The following is a 16,284-nucleotide window of genomic DNA, read 5'->3' as shown; positions in this document are numbered from 1 at the left end:
TTTAACAGGTCAGAGCACACTGCCTGCGGCTCCGAACGTCCATGCTAGAAATACAACTAACGCCTATTTTTCACGCTAGCTTGTTGGAAGCGTTTCCAGGCAAAATAAAATAGGAAAAGATGTTTATGTGTCATTTTGACACAATTACATATAAATAAATGACATGTTGAAAGTCTCTAGATTTTTACATCGATGCAGATAAATGTAATCAAAACCTTTTGATTTTGTGTGACGGTCCAACATTCGGTGGGATTACAGTATTGGCTCTTTACAGCTACACAGAACTCTTAATTATTGAAATAAACAGACAGCCCACTTACCCATTTTTCAGAGTTTCTGTCGGCGCTATGTCCCGAGATAGCCCTCCCTGTACGTCAGGTAGCAGCAGCAGCGCCGCGTCAGACACATTTCTGGTGTGTAGGACAAAGAAAATCCACGCAGCTGACACGCAACAGAAAGGCTACGCTCGCGCGATGCAGCCAGTGTGTGGACAGCCTTAGTCCCGCTAAAACTAGACTAGCCTAGCTTAGCAGAGTAGCATTAGTTGCCACAGATTCTCAGCCTTTAACTCTAGTTAAGCTAATTTTGTATCACATAGGTCTATTTAAATGTGATAATAATCGTTATTAAGTCATAACTAATTATACATTAAGTTATTGTAATGGTTTGGTAAATACTTAAAAAAGTTCATGAGAAGCTAAAATTTATGCTGTGTTTTCCCATCATATGGAAGGCAGTTTTTAGGACTAAGCCTGTATGGTCTATGTTATCTTGTTGGTCCATGTGATTTTTAGCTGTAAAATAATAAATCAGTCTAAAAGACATTAAATAAAGGCATTGCGCCTAATCCATGTGTTAGCAAGTTTACACAGTAAAGCAGAAAATCCTTATTATTCTTAACTGCAGCCTTTGTAGGGCAGATTTATCATTTCCCCCCTCATTTAACCTTTAGCAGAAGGGTTAGAAAGGGCAGAAGAAAAAAATCACAGAAAATCCAGCAACTAACAATAAAGCCTATGGTATATCACTAAAGGCTACCGCACACACGGGTCTCTACAGTATCATATTTTTAGTCTTGGCATTTCTCTAATTGTATTTACACAGCTCGACAGCCTGAGTATTACATAATTAAAACTCAGCTGTAATAAACACTCAGCCCATCCATGCGACATAAACATATGATCAAAGGATTTATTTTTCAAAATGACACAAATATCACCACACATGGACTTTTTGAAATATGATGTTGCAATGGCCAATCTGATGGAAATATTCAGTATCGATCTTACGGCTTGTCCCTGTATCAGTGAGAAATAATGACATCAATGTCAGCGTGTTTTTTCCCCCTTAGGGCAGATGCCTGGGTGTCAGGAAAGAGCGGCTGTCCTCATGTGCATCATTTTGCCTGCAAACTGTGTCACACCAATCAGCTCTCCCTCATCTTTTAGAATGGTGTGAAGTGTGTGGGAGCACTCAGTCTCCATGGTCAGGGACCATTTTTATGGACAAGTAAATTCACTATCTGAGCCATATGGTTGGCTGCGGTCTGTTAGGACTGCACCATATTTCTTTAGAAAGTGACAGTTTTCATGTCTTTTTTCCTGCCAAGGATCTTCACACACTAGCAGACACAGAACTGGTCCATCTCACTAAGATGTCTACGGCAGTAATGTGTCTAAGTGCCTGGTTTGATGAGGCTGGTTCCTGAATCTACAAACTATTATCCACCCATTTACCTTGCATATTAACTGACTGCTGACAAGTTGCCTCTCTGGGATAATAAATTCATACAATTTTTACTTCTTCCTCATCCATAATTTAGTAAAAGCAACTGCTGCCCTTCATTATGCCATACATTTCCACTGTACTGTCTAATGTTTGAGAGAAGTTTACGGTTATCTCCAGAAGCCCGATTAAACCCCCTCTGTGTTGGCAGCTGGTGTGGTAAAATAAACAGTAATGGTTGTTTTCAGGCTCCAGTTTGATGGTTAAATTGTTAGGCGTACTAAAAGCTACCCTTGCACAAAAGACAAAAGACAATTTTAATATTTAAAACCCTAACCGATAAGTCGATAAGTTACATACTACACTTATTTATAAGTCTACACTTTGATACAATTTACTGTACTGACTACATTTCAGCATCTTAGATATGAAAATGTGGATTTGTGCTCAACTGAATTTTAGAAGAATTCCTTAAGGATGCTGGGCTGCCTCCAAGTGGTAAAGTTGTGTAACTGATGCAAAAAAATACTTTTTAATTTTAATCTCTCACACCTAAACTCAGAATAGGTCATTGTGTTCTCACTACGGCTAAAATCAAAAGATAAAAAAAATGTGTTTTTATTACAAAGCATACATGTTTATTTAAATGGCAATTTTATAACAGTCAAATTAACATAAGAGTTTCCACATTAAAAGAATCGACATTTAATCTTTTCTGATGACTTATCAATTGACAAAAAACAAAAACACAGTAAATACACACACTATTGACAACTTGTTTGACGTTTCCATTACATATACAATTTGAGTTATAACATTAAACACCATATTTACAAAGCTTACTACTATCAGTTGCAGTAGCATCAGTTGAACAAAAGACAAAGGGAGTGGAACGTTTTACCTCTCGTTCTCTTTAACAGGGAAGTGGTTAAAAGGCAACAAGGTAACACATACACACACACACGCACACGCACTTATCCTTGCTCAGTGGGGGAGCCCTGCTCACATCCAAACACCACTTCAAACTCTCAACACAAAGCCTTTTACCTTACAGCTGGCATATGATCTGTATGCATTATGCGGCTCACTAGTGTTCAGCCAGGAAACCAACTCTAAAAATAAGCCACCCTGGGTTCTATCTAAACACAATTTTGGCAATAATGCACATGGAAAAGATCATGAATGAGGCAGATGAAATTCCAAAACATTCAATTCTGTTTTAGGAAACAAAAAGAAAAGAAAGGTGATACAGTTGTGCTGCAAATGTGGCCAGCACTTGGTATGCCATCACTATGAAGAGATAAATACGAATGTGAGATAAAAAAAGATCCAGTAAATCCATGTAGGAATCTGTAAAAAAGGTGCTTAAAGTTACAGCTGCACGATGATCAGAGGAGGTTTTCCAGTTACTAATTCAGTTGTTACAGACATCAACTAAAAAGCTAAACGATGTGTGAAGACTGGTAGAAAGAGTTATGGCCTACAAAGTAATAATTCATCTATTTAACGGAATTCTTTTTGTATGAACAAAGGCAAGATTAATGTCACTGAAAACTACCATTTGTCTATACAACCATTTGAATATGAATATGGCTTGTTACAACTTTGTTTTAAAGTATACGTAGGCGTTTTGCTTTTTAATGGCTCACAGGCTCTGTTTACTAGATTTTTTGGCTTAATAGTGCTATTTAATTCTCAGATGCAATGGCATTTATTTTCATTATTTCCCTTAGACCTGAGCTCACCTAATCCATCTTGTTTCAGTCTCTGTTCTAATCGAACATGGTCTCCTTTCAGGGACAATGCAATTTATTTTCATAATTTATTTTTGGTTTGTGTGAATCTAATGCAGTGAGACTCAATTCATTTGATTTTAATTAACTCCATAATGAACAATAAGATGCGTAGGTAGATGTTAAAAGTTGCTTTGGCTTGGTTTGTCTTCTGTTCCAAGATAAACAAAAGGATAAACTGAGTTATTGTAAAGCTCGATTTGATCACTTTGGTTGATAAGGCAAGTTGTGTCCTTAAAAGGAAAGTGCATTGACTTAATGGCCTCAAGGCATACTTCGACTTCTACACGCGCACAGACATGCACAAAAATCACAAAAATACTCAACCCCCTTATAATAAAATACCTTCTCTTAAAATTGGTAAACATCTTTACCATTGTTAATAAATTAAAAGGTTCAGCAGTTCACATTCATCAGCTGGTTGCGTGTGTTTGTGCATCCGTGTGCAAGAGAGTTCTGGGTAGTTAAGTTGTTAAGTTCACATTGGTCATTGTAGTCCCGTGACTATTTTGAGTAGCTCCAGGTCTTTGCGCGTGTGAGGTGAAGGTGGCGTACAACCGTATGTCTCCAAACCCAGAGGCAAGTACCGCTCCTGCAGCCCCAGGAACTCCTCCCCTTGTCCGGTTTGTAGCGAGACCCACGGAGGGGGTGAAGAACCACCCTGGAACCCCCAAAGTGCCAGACTCTCTGCGGTGAAAGGTAGCAATAACAGTGTATGAGAAAGAGAGACTTTACCCCAAAATACAGAAACTAGACCGATGACGAAAAGGGAAAGAAAAATGTTAAGCACATCACTAACCTTTACTGTGGAGATCAGCAGGTTTGGCCAGACCAAAAGAGACCAGATATGATGCTACACCCATCAAGCCTTCTGGTTGACCTCGTGTTCCCATGAGCACTATAGAACTGTTGAAGAAACAAAACACGTCTCCAAATTAAGCAAGAATGTGCACAACTTTCCTACACTGGGCCGCTGTGCATTTATAGTAAATAGGATACATTTGTCTCAGATTTTGAGACCACTGTATGTCCTTGTCAGAAAAGAAAATGTAGCGCTGTGAGCAGTGTTATTGTATTTTCCCTGGCTTCACCTCTTTGGTATTCCAGTTTTTAGGTACTGCTCCATCTTGGCGTCCATCTTGGTAAATGATGTTTTCTTTGTGACCTTCCCGGAGCAGGCGTCCACTGACACTATGAAATACCCGGGCTGAGAGAAAACCATGTTCACCTCATTCACCTGGCAGGACACAGGGAACACACACACAAAAAAACAGTTAAAAAAAACCTGACTCACACATTCAAGACATAGCTCAGGTAATGTGTTTGGATTTGTTTTTGTACTTGAGGCCTGGCATGCTCACAGTAATGAAGGAGCGGTTATCTCCTCGCTGCTGCTCTTTGCTGCTGAGAGACTTGACTTGTGTCTGGAGGTAGGACGTCCACGGCTCACTGGAAAACACAAGCTGACACAGAGACACATTGGTCAGCAATGGCGGCTTGTGTTTTAAGCGGATGAACGGACGTCATTTTAAAAACGTAGCTCACATACCTTTTTAGCGCCACAGTCTTTGCAGGGTTGTGTATTAAGGGCCGGCATAGGCACCACGGCTGAGGGTGTCTTGGAGTACTTGGGGTAGGCCTTGGCCGTACAGTTACAGACCTGTTTGGAGGACGTGGTGGCCATGACTTTTACTCTTTCGCAGCCTTCTGCTGAACAGTAGCTGTGGCCGTCACGGGCGTGCCGGGCCCGAAGGTAGAGCCACAACAAGCTGGGTGTGATCGGAGGAGAACAGGAGAAATAGCCAGTTTAGTAAATTGCAGGAGATCAGGGAGCCTCAGAGAGACTAAAACAGGGATGAGAGAAGTTTCACACTGCCCAGCTATCAGTGTGAGAAGGTTAATGCAATTCAGGAGTAAAAACCAAGTCAATCCCTTAGAGCTTAACCCACTTCTTCTATTTCAACATACTGCTAGAGAGTAGGAGTGGGAATCACCAGAGACCACACAATACAATATTATCACATTTTCAAACATTTTGCTATGTTCAGCAATTTATTACCTTTTTTTCCCAACTTCAAATTATGTCCCCAAAGGACAACTTCCACACATCTGTTTAATCTAAAAAGATACATTTGTGGGGCACCCTGGTAGATCAGCTGGTAGAACATGTGCCCTTTGTAACAAGGTTCAGTCGTTACCGCGGCGGCCCGGAGTTGTCTCACCCCTCTCTCCCCTATTTCATGTGTGCAGCTGTCCTATCAATTAAAAGTCCAAAATGCCTAGAAAACAACTTAAAAAATGACAAAACTGTTGTTTTTACTTTAATGGTGTCATTTCTTTTAATAGTCTAGTACCAAAACGTTACTTTTGCACAGTGTTGCCACGAGAGAGGATTGGGTTTTGTTTGTTCTTACCCAACAGATCGGTCAAAAAAGTACTTCCGCTCCATTGGCCTCTTCTCCAGCTCTGCAATGGATGACACAGTGCCGTAGTCTGTGAGGTCATCAAAGGTGTTGTTCTGCCTATCATTGATGTCGGCCATAATCTGAAATGTGGTGTCTGATGGGTAACAGAGTCCCACCAGCACCCAGTCATCTCTGTGTGGAAGAAAGAGAAAGAGAGAGACGTCATATCACAGGGCTTCCCCCAAGACCAACTATAAGAGGTAAAAACATGTATTGACACTGGTTTGTTAGTACGGTTCTCCAGTTCAAAATAGTTTGAGCAATGCCGTACACCAAACTGCTGAAAAGTCCAATTTAATGCAGCGGTGTTCATGCTGTTCCCTGAGAGAAAAATACATTCTCATTTCCCCCTTAACACAGCAAGATAGTAAAGAAATCCTGTGACCCCACACACTTCCTCTAGTGCTGCTGCAGGTAACTCAATGCAAATAGATTTTTCAGAGAAGAACAGATTCACACCCCTACAAAGTAAAACACAGACTTCCACTGTGAATTTAAAGAATCGTAAGTGTTTTATCTTAAAGCTCTTCTCCCTCACTCTCCCTTTCCTATTGGTCTTTCACAAATTCAATACTATTACCGAGTACTGGATTCTCAAAGTCAATTTCTATCCTTCACTCTCTGTTGCACTCACACACACTCTCTCTCTCTCACACACACACACACACACAAGCACACGCACACACTTTATAAATCTACGCTAAAGACACACTTTTACTCTCTGACCCTTCTAACACACCATTCTGTTATTACGTCTATAATTCTGTATTTGTAAACTTGTACAGCACTTAGGTCAGCTTAAGCTGTGTGTAAATGTGCTCTAGAAGTAAACTTTACTTTACATACACACAAACACACTGCTGACTCTTGGTACTAACTTGTCAAAGTTGATGAGAGAGAGGACAACCTCTCGGGGTGCAGGTCCACTCCAATGCAGAGTGTAGCTCTTGCTCATCATGAGGATGGGCTGGTACTGCTGAGACAGCGCCGCCTGGCTGTTTATCCCCCTGAGTACCAGAGGAGCATTAGGGTATTCATCTCTGCTGATGGATAAACTGAGGTTGGGGGCTCCCTGGGTCTGGATGTACACCTGAAGGAGAAGAGAATGTGGTGGAGTGCAGGGGTCAAGAGGAGTTTTCCCTTAAGGACCTAAGGACTCTGCTGAATGCCCTGACGTGCTCTGTGAGACAGCATTCAAATATCCCTCTGATTTGAAAGCAGTATGGCCATTCGGTCAGGAGGAGACGCTGTTGCCTGCGCTTTATCGCTACATGGTAATTAAGAGACAGTGTGCTCTGTCAGATGCCACAGGCAGTGAAAGAGTGTCTAGATTCTGTGTGTGTTCGTGAAGAGTGTTAGCTATATTTTTAACGTTCTTCCCTTCTATGAGAAGTTAACAAGTTTATTTCCTATTTTAACAGTTTGTGGTATATTTACATGTTCACCAACCCTTACCCTGTAGAAATAGTCAGAGACACAGACACAAATACACACTAAATTCTATCAGGAAGATTTGGCAAAGTGCAGAGGTGTTGTACGCCGAAATGCCGTACCTGAGAGTAGCGGCCGCTACAGATCACTCCATTCCACCGGGATACGTTGACACAGCCAGGATGTTGGATCAGGTAATTGTCCGCTCTGCCGACGTAGGTGTCTGTGTAGCCGGTTACTGACCCGTCCACGTCGTGGAAGAAGGAGTTTTTGTCGCCGTCTAGGTCGTTCTCTTCGAACCACTGCCCGGGGCGACCAAAGAACGCCCGCAGACCCACCTGAGGATGTTTTTAGCAAGAGTGTTGGGAATGCCACCATATACAGTACATTTTAGCACTATGTATCAATTTAGGGTTTTATGGCTTTGTTTGTTAGGGAGTGCTCTGTTCGAGCTGCCATTTACTGGAAGTGAACATGTTAACTTTGTTTATGGTTGCGGTTTACAGCTATAGTGCTTAGTTTCTGCCACACCCATGAGGAATTCTAAGTAATGATGACAACAACACTGTTGGCGTGTCCACATGATACAAGCCTACCGTGATTGTGCAAATGCCCCCACCCCCACTCCTCCTCCACACAGTTGCTAATAGCCAAAGACAACACAGAGGATTAGAAAAACATGGACTCTTCAGAACAGCTCATTATTTTTTTCACTCAAACTTCTGAGAAGGAAAGTCACCGGACGCCACTATCTTCTGAACACTGCCATAATAAGAAATACAGAGCAGAGTGGAGCTGATAGTCTTAATAAGCTTTGTAGCAACACATTTGGCAGTGGCTCGAATGTAACGGACGTTCATTAATATCAAAAGGTTACGCACAAAAAGACGTTGGTAAGCGAGAGATGTTTAAAAATGTGTTTCTCTTAATTTCTTTAAATTGCATATTAGTTCAAGCTGTGCATCGTACTGTACCACCACAAGAGGGCAACGATGATTTACAATGATTTCTCCACAGACCTGTCTCAGAAGGGGCATCCCTTTTCTTCTCCTTTTTTCTGTCTAACCGATGCTTCAAATAACTGCCAACGCCATGACTCTGATCTAAGCTGTGATCTAATCATAATGAGGGAATAGTTATAGGGATTAAGCAAACGGGAAACAGTCCCAGAAGATGAACACATAAAGTGAGGTAGAAAAGGTAAAAACCAAGATGAATAAAAAAGAAAGCTGTCAATCCAAGGAGTGTTCACAACAATACCGGAAAAAAACACCACAAAGTAAGAGGCACAGATTAAGAGGAAGTAAGAGGGAATGAAAAAAGAGGTGGCCAAAATGCAATGCTTGAAAAAAAGAGTCATGCTGCTGCATTCACTGGAAAACAAACCAATAGTCCGACAGAACGGCACGCATGACGACACGCATGACGACATATTGCTGCGGAAATGTCGTATAGTTTAAAAAGAAAATATTTCCGGAATAAAATATATTAAATACAATTATTTTGTGTCTATTTTTTCATGTAATCATTCTAGTAACGCATGCAGCTTCTTGTCATTTGTCAGTAGGATTTCAAGTTCTGGTCATATAAAACGATTAGCTTCTCGTCCAACTTGCCGCAAAGGACATCAAACGTTAAAATAGTTGGTAACGCTTTACTTTAAGGTATCTACATAAGAGTGACATGACACATTGCAAACACATAACACTGTCATGACAGTCATGACACATGAACCCTAACCATAATTGACCAAATGAAACTTACTAAAAGAAGCGTTATGACATAAAAGTTTCTGACTTGTTTATGACTCGTTCATGACAGTGTCATGTCACCCTTATGAAGATACCTTCAAGTAAAGTGTAACCAAATATTTTAAATTTGAACGGCAATCCTGCCTACCGTTACCAATGCCAGTATGCTCTGCCGGCCTCATTACATATTTACCATCCTGCTCTTGTCCACTACAATGATATCCGGTTTGCCATATGGCAGAATGCATGTGAATGTAGCAGTACTTACCCTAAAATGTAACACAACCCCAAGTCATAGCTAAACAAGACAAGCTGGGAGGTGAAACGTACATCTGCAGTGTCAGTCATTTGGCTGTTTTGCACTACAGTGTTTCCCCTATATTAATTCTGGAGCAGAGCACCACTGACCCACGCTAACTTCCCGCAGGTCCCACCGCCTGCCCCAAAGGCAGTCAACCTACTCAAAACATTGAGCTATTATAAGCATATTAAAAGTAGATAACAATTGAAACATGAAACAATATACCATCATTCTGTATATAGAATGTAACTAAGCGTAGGGTTGAACTGCTTCCTATGGACATCTCTGTGTTGTCCCTCAGTCTCAGCGGTAATGTATCCCTCAGTAACTGTAGAGCATGCCTAGTTGTCAAAAATAGATGTTAGCTCACGGTGGATTGGAAGTTGAGCTGCGACAGGTTGTTTCGTGGGGTGAGCTGCCATGTGTTCTTCAGGTTAAATCCCACTGCGCTGGTATAACGCTCCGGTGTGGGGACGAAGCCACGAAATGTGCTCTGCGTAAGACGCACCGGACCATCATAGATCTGGAAACCTCGGATTGGGAACGTCCTACGAGAGGGAGGGGGGAATAATCCATGATAAGACAAGTTACTACAGACAATAAAGCAGCAATAAATAAAATGGAAGAAAATACAGACTGGGTAAAAAGACCATCATTCAAATGGATGATCACAGGGTTGAGTCACGGACTGGCTAAAACCCAAAACTAAGGAGTCTTAGAGGAACATGGTATTAAAAACATGAACACATTTCAGACAGGCTATGAGCTCACCAGGGACATCAAACTGCCTAAGACATGACATGTACCATAATTCTTGGTCATATGAGCCTTTGTACAATTTAAATGGTTCTCCCAAAAATGACTTCAAATCTGTTAACATTAGTAATGTGGTAAATGATTTTAACATCAATTATAAAAGAAAAACATAAGAAAAAACTAACCATACAATCTTAGTAAAGAGGATTATAGTTGAAAATTCTTTTCCCAGCGCAAATGGTGTGTCACACAACTAACAATAATAATATATAGATATAGAAAAGGTTGAGCTGGTAAAGTTAAAAAGACTTAAATATCTTGGAGAAAAATTACATAATTATAGAGAAGAATTAACCAATATTTTCCAGCATCACTCAGTGTGTTTTGAGTCTTTCCTTTCCCTCAGACAATGATCTAAGTCATAGCTATTAATGAAACCATACTGAACTTTAATTAAAGGATCTCAAATTACCCATCAATTTTAGTGGAACGGTCTATTCTCTCTTGGCAAGAAAAAAAAGTGTGTCAGCAGCTCTGGCAGTAACAACGATGACTGCACCAGATGTCACATTGCAGTCAGGAAGCCTGTAAAATGGCTGTAAAGTTGTACACAGTGGTGACAGTGGACACAAACTGACATAAACCCTAGCAGTTAAATGTAAAAAGGCAGCTATGTATCAGTCTCTAGTTTATGGTACTCTCCTTTCGTGTAACAATCTCTGAAATGAGAGAGGGAGAAAGTCCCTGAGGGGACATTGCATTACAGCATAGAGAGGCTCTATAAATGTCTCAATAATAGAAGTCCTGATTAGGGCATTGTCACATTTGTCTGGTACAAACAATAGAAACAAAAGGAAGTAAACCGTGACATTCAGTTGAAATTAATAGGAACCAAAAAAGCCAGCAACTATCTCCTTGCTCTTAAGAAATTAAATGCTACATGAGTAATCCATTTCTACGAAACCACGTAAGTGTTGCCACCAAAATTTTACATAAACGGCTTAAAATATCACTAGAGGGAAGTCAGTCAAAACAGAACTTCCTTTCACAATTCCACCTACTGCTTAAAGCAGCTGCAGCAGCCTCAGCTGTCCATCTGTCCAACTACCTGATCGCCTTGCAGGCTCGCTCTTCCTTGTTTGTTTTTCCCGGCATATTTTTCTTTGCCAACTCCTCCCAGCACCATCACCTGCAATTCCTGAGAGATCTCAGTTTGATTTGGATTGTCCCTCAATTTCCTAACATGCATCTTTCATTCCCTCTCCTTAAACAGCTTATTTCTCCCTGTTTTCTACTCCTCACCTGTTTCTAGGCAGAGTCCTCATCTTTGCATCGGTCCCTCCTAAACCCCAGTATTTATTCTGTCCTCCATTAGTCCCTCGGTTTCGGCTTTCACCCACAAACAGAGACTGGGTCACCTCCTGGCTGGAGCCTTCATCTTTTGGGTAGCTGCCATCACTGGAGAGCAAGAAGGAGATTAGGGCAGATATAGATTTCTATCACATATGCAAACATTTGACAGCTTAACAAAGATAGTATCTACAAAGATAGTGCTATATAGTACAGGACAATAGATTCGTTAAAAGTTTGTTCTTTTTATTTAGGTTTGAAAGGGAAAAAAACATTAATCAGGATAGTGATGCTTGTGACAAAAGACATTTAAAAGGGTCAGTATCTAGCGATCATGTTTTTTTTGGCAAGTTCCTCTAGCATGAAAAGCTAGTATAGCTAAATAAAATCATGACTCTGCTTGGACCAGAGTTTAGAAGTACGCACCTGGCAAAGGACAATCCCACTCCGTTGTCTGCAAATCTGTTCAGATTAAGGACATATTTTAGTGTATTGTCTGTTATTGAAATACCATGAGCTTTTCCACCAAGAAAGTACCAAGATTTACAGTTTAGGTTTTTGTGATGACACAATCTTTTCATCAGAAACATCCCAGTCCACAGTTCTCTTGAAGACATTACATGAATCCCATCGCAGCCTATGAGTCGTCTCACCCAGAGTCCCGGATGGTGATGTCCCCTCCCCGTATCCACGCTCCCAAGTCGTTGTTCTTGAAGGAAATCAGAGTGCCAATGACTGCCGCCACCCGTGGACGGCTAGGGTCAGCATTCTGGTGTGGTCGGAATCTGATAAACACAAACATAAACACATGAACACACACAGACACACACGTGTCTATTAATAACCTTGTGAATTACCAATAAATACATTACTCCTGTAGTTATCACCCCTAACCTTTGCACAATGTCAAACCTCATATTTTCCCCAACTTTTTCAGCACACGTGGTCCTCATGAAGGAGAATGCACAACACACACACAAGATAGATGTAACCAATTAAACTACTGGAGGGTTGTGAGTGACCTGAAAATCATAACGTCATCCTACTATAAATCTGTGCAAACATAATTTATTTTAAATAAAAGTCTAAAGCCCCACTGTTCTCTTGAGACTGAAGGCTTCAATGCATTTTTTCCTCCCACTGTGCACACCACGGGTGGTATTGCAGAAGAAGACATGGTGTCATTAAAGGTCACATATGATGCTTTTCCGTGTTTTCTGTCATAGCTACAATGTTATAATGTTGGATTGTTATGTTAAACGTGGCCAAACTCCCAAATGTTGAGGTAAATGTATTTTAGACGAATCCCTGTGAGCTAAAATGTTCAGATCTATTCTGGTTTCAACAGTTTTTCTACTCTTGGCTAAGTGTTACGTAACTCTACGGCGGCCTTCTTTGTAATATTTGCCCTTTAAATACAAAAGGTTTATCCCCAATCTTTCCATTAGATTACAACATCTTGTGTGAAACCTTGTATGTTTACTGAAACATTCTCCTTTTTTAGCGTGAATGGCACTCAATTCCAATCACATCTCTTCAACCTCAGTATTTATTCTCTGGATATCATGGATATCCACAAATGTTATGGAAATCTGGCTGCTAGTTTTTTGAAAAGCTGGACCAAAGTGTTAATAAAGGGGAAATATTAACCTTAACGTGGTGAGAGATGAGAAGGTCAGAGGATTTAGAAATCAGAAGGAAGTCTGGGAACTCTCTCTCTCTCTCTCTCTCTCATATTTATACACTGAAACACACAGCGTGGCCAGCAGTCTCAGTGGACACGTAAGATTTTTTCCATCTAGTGGAGGGCTGTATTTGGGTAAGGAGAGTGGAAACTCTATCTGTGAAGCTTTGCTTTCTCTGTCAACACAAACCTAACAGCCCTGCAACTAAAATCTAGTAACAGAGTGTAAAACCATCTAAAGTATCTATCCCAGTCAATAGTCATATACTAGAAGATATATTGTACTGTACGGCAGGGGGCTATAAAAAACAAAACAAAAAAAACAACTTAAGTCACACTTATTAGAGGTGGCATGCAACAAACACATTAGTAAACCACACATACCAAAATATTAACATAGTGCAATTGAACATGGTGATGCATATGGTCAGCCACTATAGATACCCCAATAGTGCAGTTATACAGGTGCAAAAATATGTACAGTACAGAGTACAGTATAGTGTCAGTTGTAAGACCCTAACCATTTGCATACACTCATAACTAACTAATCAAAATGTACACAATAATAAAAAGGGTTAGTTGATTGGGGTAATATTTTTTTACACATTATAAATGTCAGACTGTGTACTTGATGAAAATGTAAAGTGCAATCGCGCACACGTGTGCACACACATACACACCTGGCACTGTTATCAAGACACAGGTACTCCCGGGGGTCGGCAGCACTAGCATTGGTCGTCTTCACTCTTTTATCAATGAACAACCCTGCCTAGGAAGACAAAAGTATGATTACAGTGAAACGCCAAATGTTCTCTAAAACAATAGAGATCCAAGACGGACCACAGCTCTATTTCTGTTGCACTGGCATTATCAAGACAACTTTTATATTCCATTGTGGGAACTGAGGCAATAATAAATGAATGCACTAAATTTAAATCACGGACTAACATGCAAAAAGTGGGAAAGTTGGTTAAGAGAATTCCTTTAAATAATGTATGTGTATAAAAAAGGCAATGCATATTTACATAGTCCATAACATAAGGATTAGTTTTGTATGTTCAGAAAATGAATTGTAAAAGAAATTATAGGCAAAATGTTTCATCTCTGTATGTATATGGAAACTTGTGCTCCGAGTTGGTCCTGTGGAACAAGCGATTTATCGTTAAAACCTCGGGGCTCCTTGCTCTATAAGAGAGGCTGCTCTGGTCAGACTGAACAAAGGACTTACAGTTCACCTGCCTGACTTCGGTCATTATACAACAGAGCACTATTGTAGAGTCTACTCGTGTGTGTGTGTGTCCATGTCTTGTTTTGGCAAAACCAAGTGAATAAGCAAAGAATCCTGTTTAATGCTATTTTCTTTTTTCAAGTTATAAATACTGTATTTCTCTTGTTTCTATAAAACACAGATCAGATGGAGACAACACTGAGAGGTTTGGAATCTGGTATGCTAGCCTGTATATGAGAAAGCACACACTGACTTCAAGCTACACCAATAATTAAAAAAAGATAAGCTTAAGTGATGAAACCTTAAAGTTGGAGTGTACGCGATTGTTGTAAAAAATCCCTAGTGGAGTGAGCTCTGCTCGGGTCTCTGGTACCAGCCCATGAGACGCTCCGGTGGAAGAGCTGTGGAACACAAACCATATGCCAGCATCCTGGAACAGGAAGGAAGAGAGATGAGGTGATAAATCACATTTGTGGGAAGGCTGGGTAACAGCAGGAATTTAATTATCCGGGCTCATACACACATCATCCATAGGTGGAGCACTGGTGTAACATACAAAATCAAAATGCAGAACCGGGAAGGATGTCATAACTACATGTGAGGCCAAGACCCACAGAAAGAATAAACCAAGAGTAGGTGTTCATATGAGCTCAAAAGTTCATTACAAGTTCATTGTTTAATAGTTGTAGACAACCTTAATTTCATAAGCATACCCCCTACCAATTTTTTATACACAGCCCTTTGCAGTGCACTTTCATGCTGAGAGAGGGATCCTCATGTTCTACTTCTACCTCGTCTCACTATGTTATTGCACCCCTCTATCCAACACTGAAGCCAGTTAAATCCCATTTTATTGATGGATCAATTGGTTATGAGCATGACAATCTTCCATTTTTATTGTGCAAAGGAACACCAAAGCCACAACAGCTTTACATAATATACTACATATGATGCATCAATAAGGTTGATCCTTATTTCATATCCATGTTGATCACAATTTGCACATCCAAGAATTCTATGCTGGTGCGTTGGAAAATATCACAGACTTGAAAAAAGCAAGTTCCTGCACTCTACTCTTGCTACAGCGTTACCATGATTTAAAGAGGCTAACGTTTCGTTTCCTCTGGACCTTTGTCAGACAGTCTGAACCAAAATGTTAGTTTCTTCAATAAATGTTGATGTTGTGGCAAGAGCAGAGTGCAGGATCTTCCTTTTTCTCAAGTCTATTAATGACTTCTGACAAGATGAAGCTTTTTTTCTTACATAACTCTGATGTTATTACCTGCGAACCAGCAGCTGCATTGCTGATGAGATTGTTGTTGGGGTTGGCGATCCAGAATGTTGACACTGCCCTGGAAGACAAACACAGAGAGAGACACAGACACACACACAGACAAGGATATTAAAAAGGCAGTACCTTGGCATAACGGAGACTATGACTAATAAGAGATCAAAGAATCATGTTTCAAAATTCCCTCAATATTCCACCAACTCTCCAACATAAACTCTGGACAGGGACAGCTCAGCTCAGCCCATCTAACCCCCCCCCCCCCCCAGTAACAGTGCTTTTTGCTTCTCTCACAGACGCACTTCTCTTGTTCTTGCCGCTACTTAAAAAACACATCCCATGGAGGGTAGAGTTGGGTTGTTTTTGCATGGCTAAAACCGCCTTGCTGATATCGCTGACACTAATACATTACTTAATTACAGTATCTGTTTCACATGGACATGGGCCCTCTGTCTTCTCTCAGGGTTTGTTTGCACTATCACCAGGTTTCCCACACAGACACTTGACAGAGA

The 16,284-nt window shown here is 40.6% G+C and overlaps 1 protein-coding gene across 1 annotated transcript in view; it reads right to left on the bottom strand.

Moving 5' to 3' along the window:
* Positions 1 to 2,542: 2,542 nt before the first annotated feature.
* Positions 2,543 to 16,284, bottom strand: part of cemip2 (cell migration inducing hyaluronidase 2) — a 31,660-nt gene continuing 17,918 nt past the window's right edge. Inside the window, exons 10-24 of the mRNA XM_034871249.1 lie at positions 15,767 to 15,836; positions 14,786 to 14,914; positions 13,937 to 14,025; positions 12,226 to 12,357; positions 11,999 to 12,034; positions 11,525 to 11,680; positions 9,837 to 10,014; positions 7,537 to 7,752; positions 6,862 to 7,073; positions 5,933 to 6,115; positions 5,068 to 5,287; positions 4,880 to 4,981; positions 4,610 to 4,755; positions 4,318 to 4,424; positions 2,543 to 4,205 (exon numbers count right to left, since the gene is read on the bottom strand). Coding sequence (XP_034727140.1) covers positions 4,006 to 4,205; positions 4,318 to 4,424; positions 4,610 to 4,755; positions 4,880 to 4,981; positions 5,068 to 5,287; positions 5,933 to 6,115; positions 6,862 to 7,073; positions 7,537 to 7,752; positions 9,837 to 10,014; positions 11,525 to 11,680; positions 11,999 to 12,034; positions 12,226 to 12,357; positions 13,937 to 14,025; positions 14,786 to 14,914; positions 15,767 to 15,836 — 2,176 coding nt within the window. The 3' untranslated portion in view covers positions 2,543 to 4,005. The remainder of the gene's footprint in view (positions 4,206 to 4,317; positions 4,425 to 4,609; positions 4,756 to 4,879; positions 4,982 to 5,067; positions 5,288 to 5,932; positions 6,116 to 6,861; positions 7,074 to 7,536; positions 7,753 to 9,836; positions 10,015 to 11,524; positions 11,681 to 11,998; positions 12,035 to 12,225; positions 12,358 to 13,936; positions 14,026 to 14,785; positions 14,915 to 15,766; positions 15,837 to 16,284) is intronic.

Source organism: Etheostoma cragini, chromosome 5 (assembly GCF_013103735.1).
Source record: "Etheostoma cragini isolate CJK2018 chromosome 5, CSU_Ecrag_1.0, whole genome shotgun sequence".
In the NCBI taxonomy this organism is placed as follows: domain Eukaryota; kingdom Metazoa; phylum Chordata; class Actinopteri; order Perciformes; family Percidae; genus Etheostoma; species Etheostoma cragini.
This window is presented reverse-complemented; position numbering and strand designations above follow the sequence as displayed.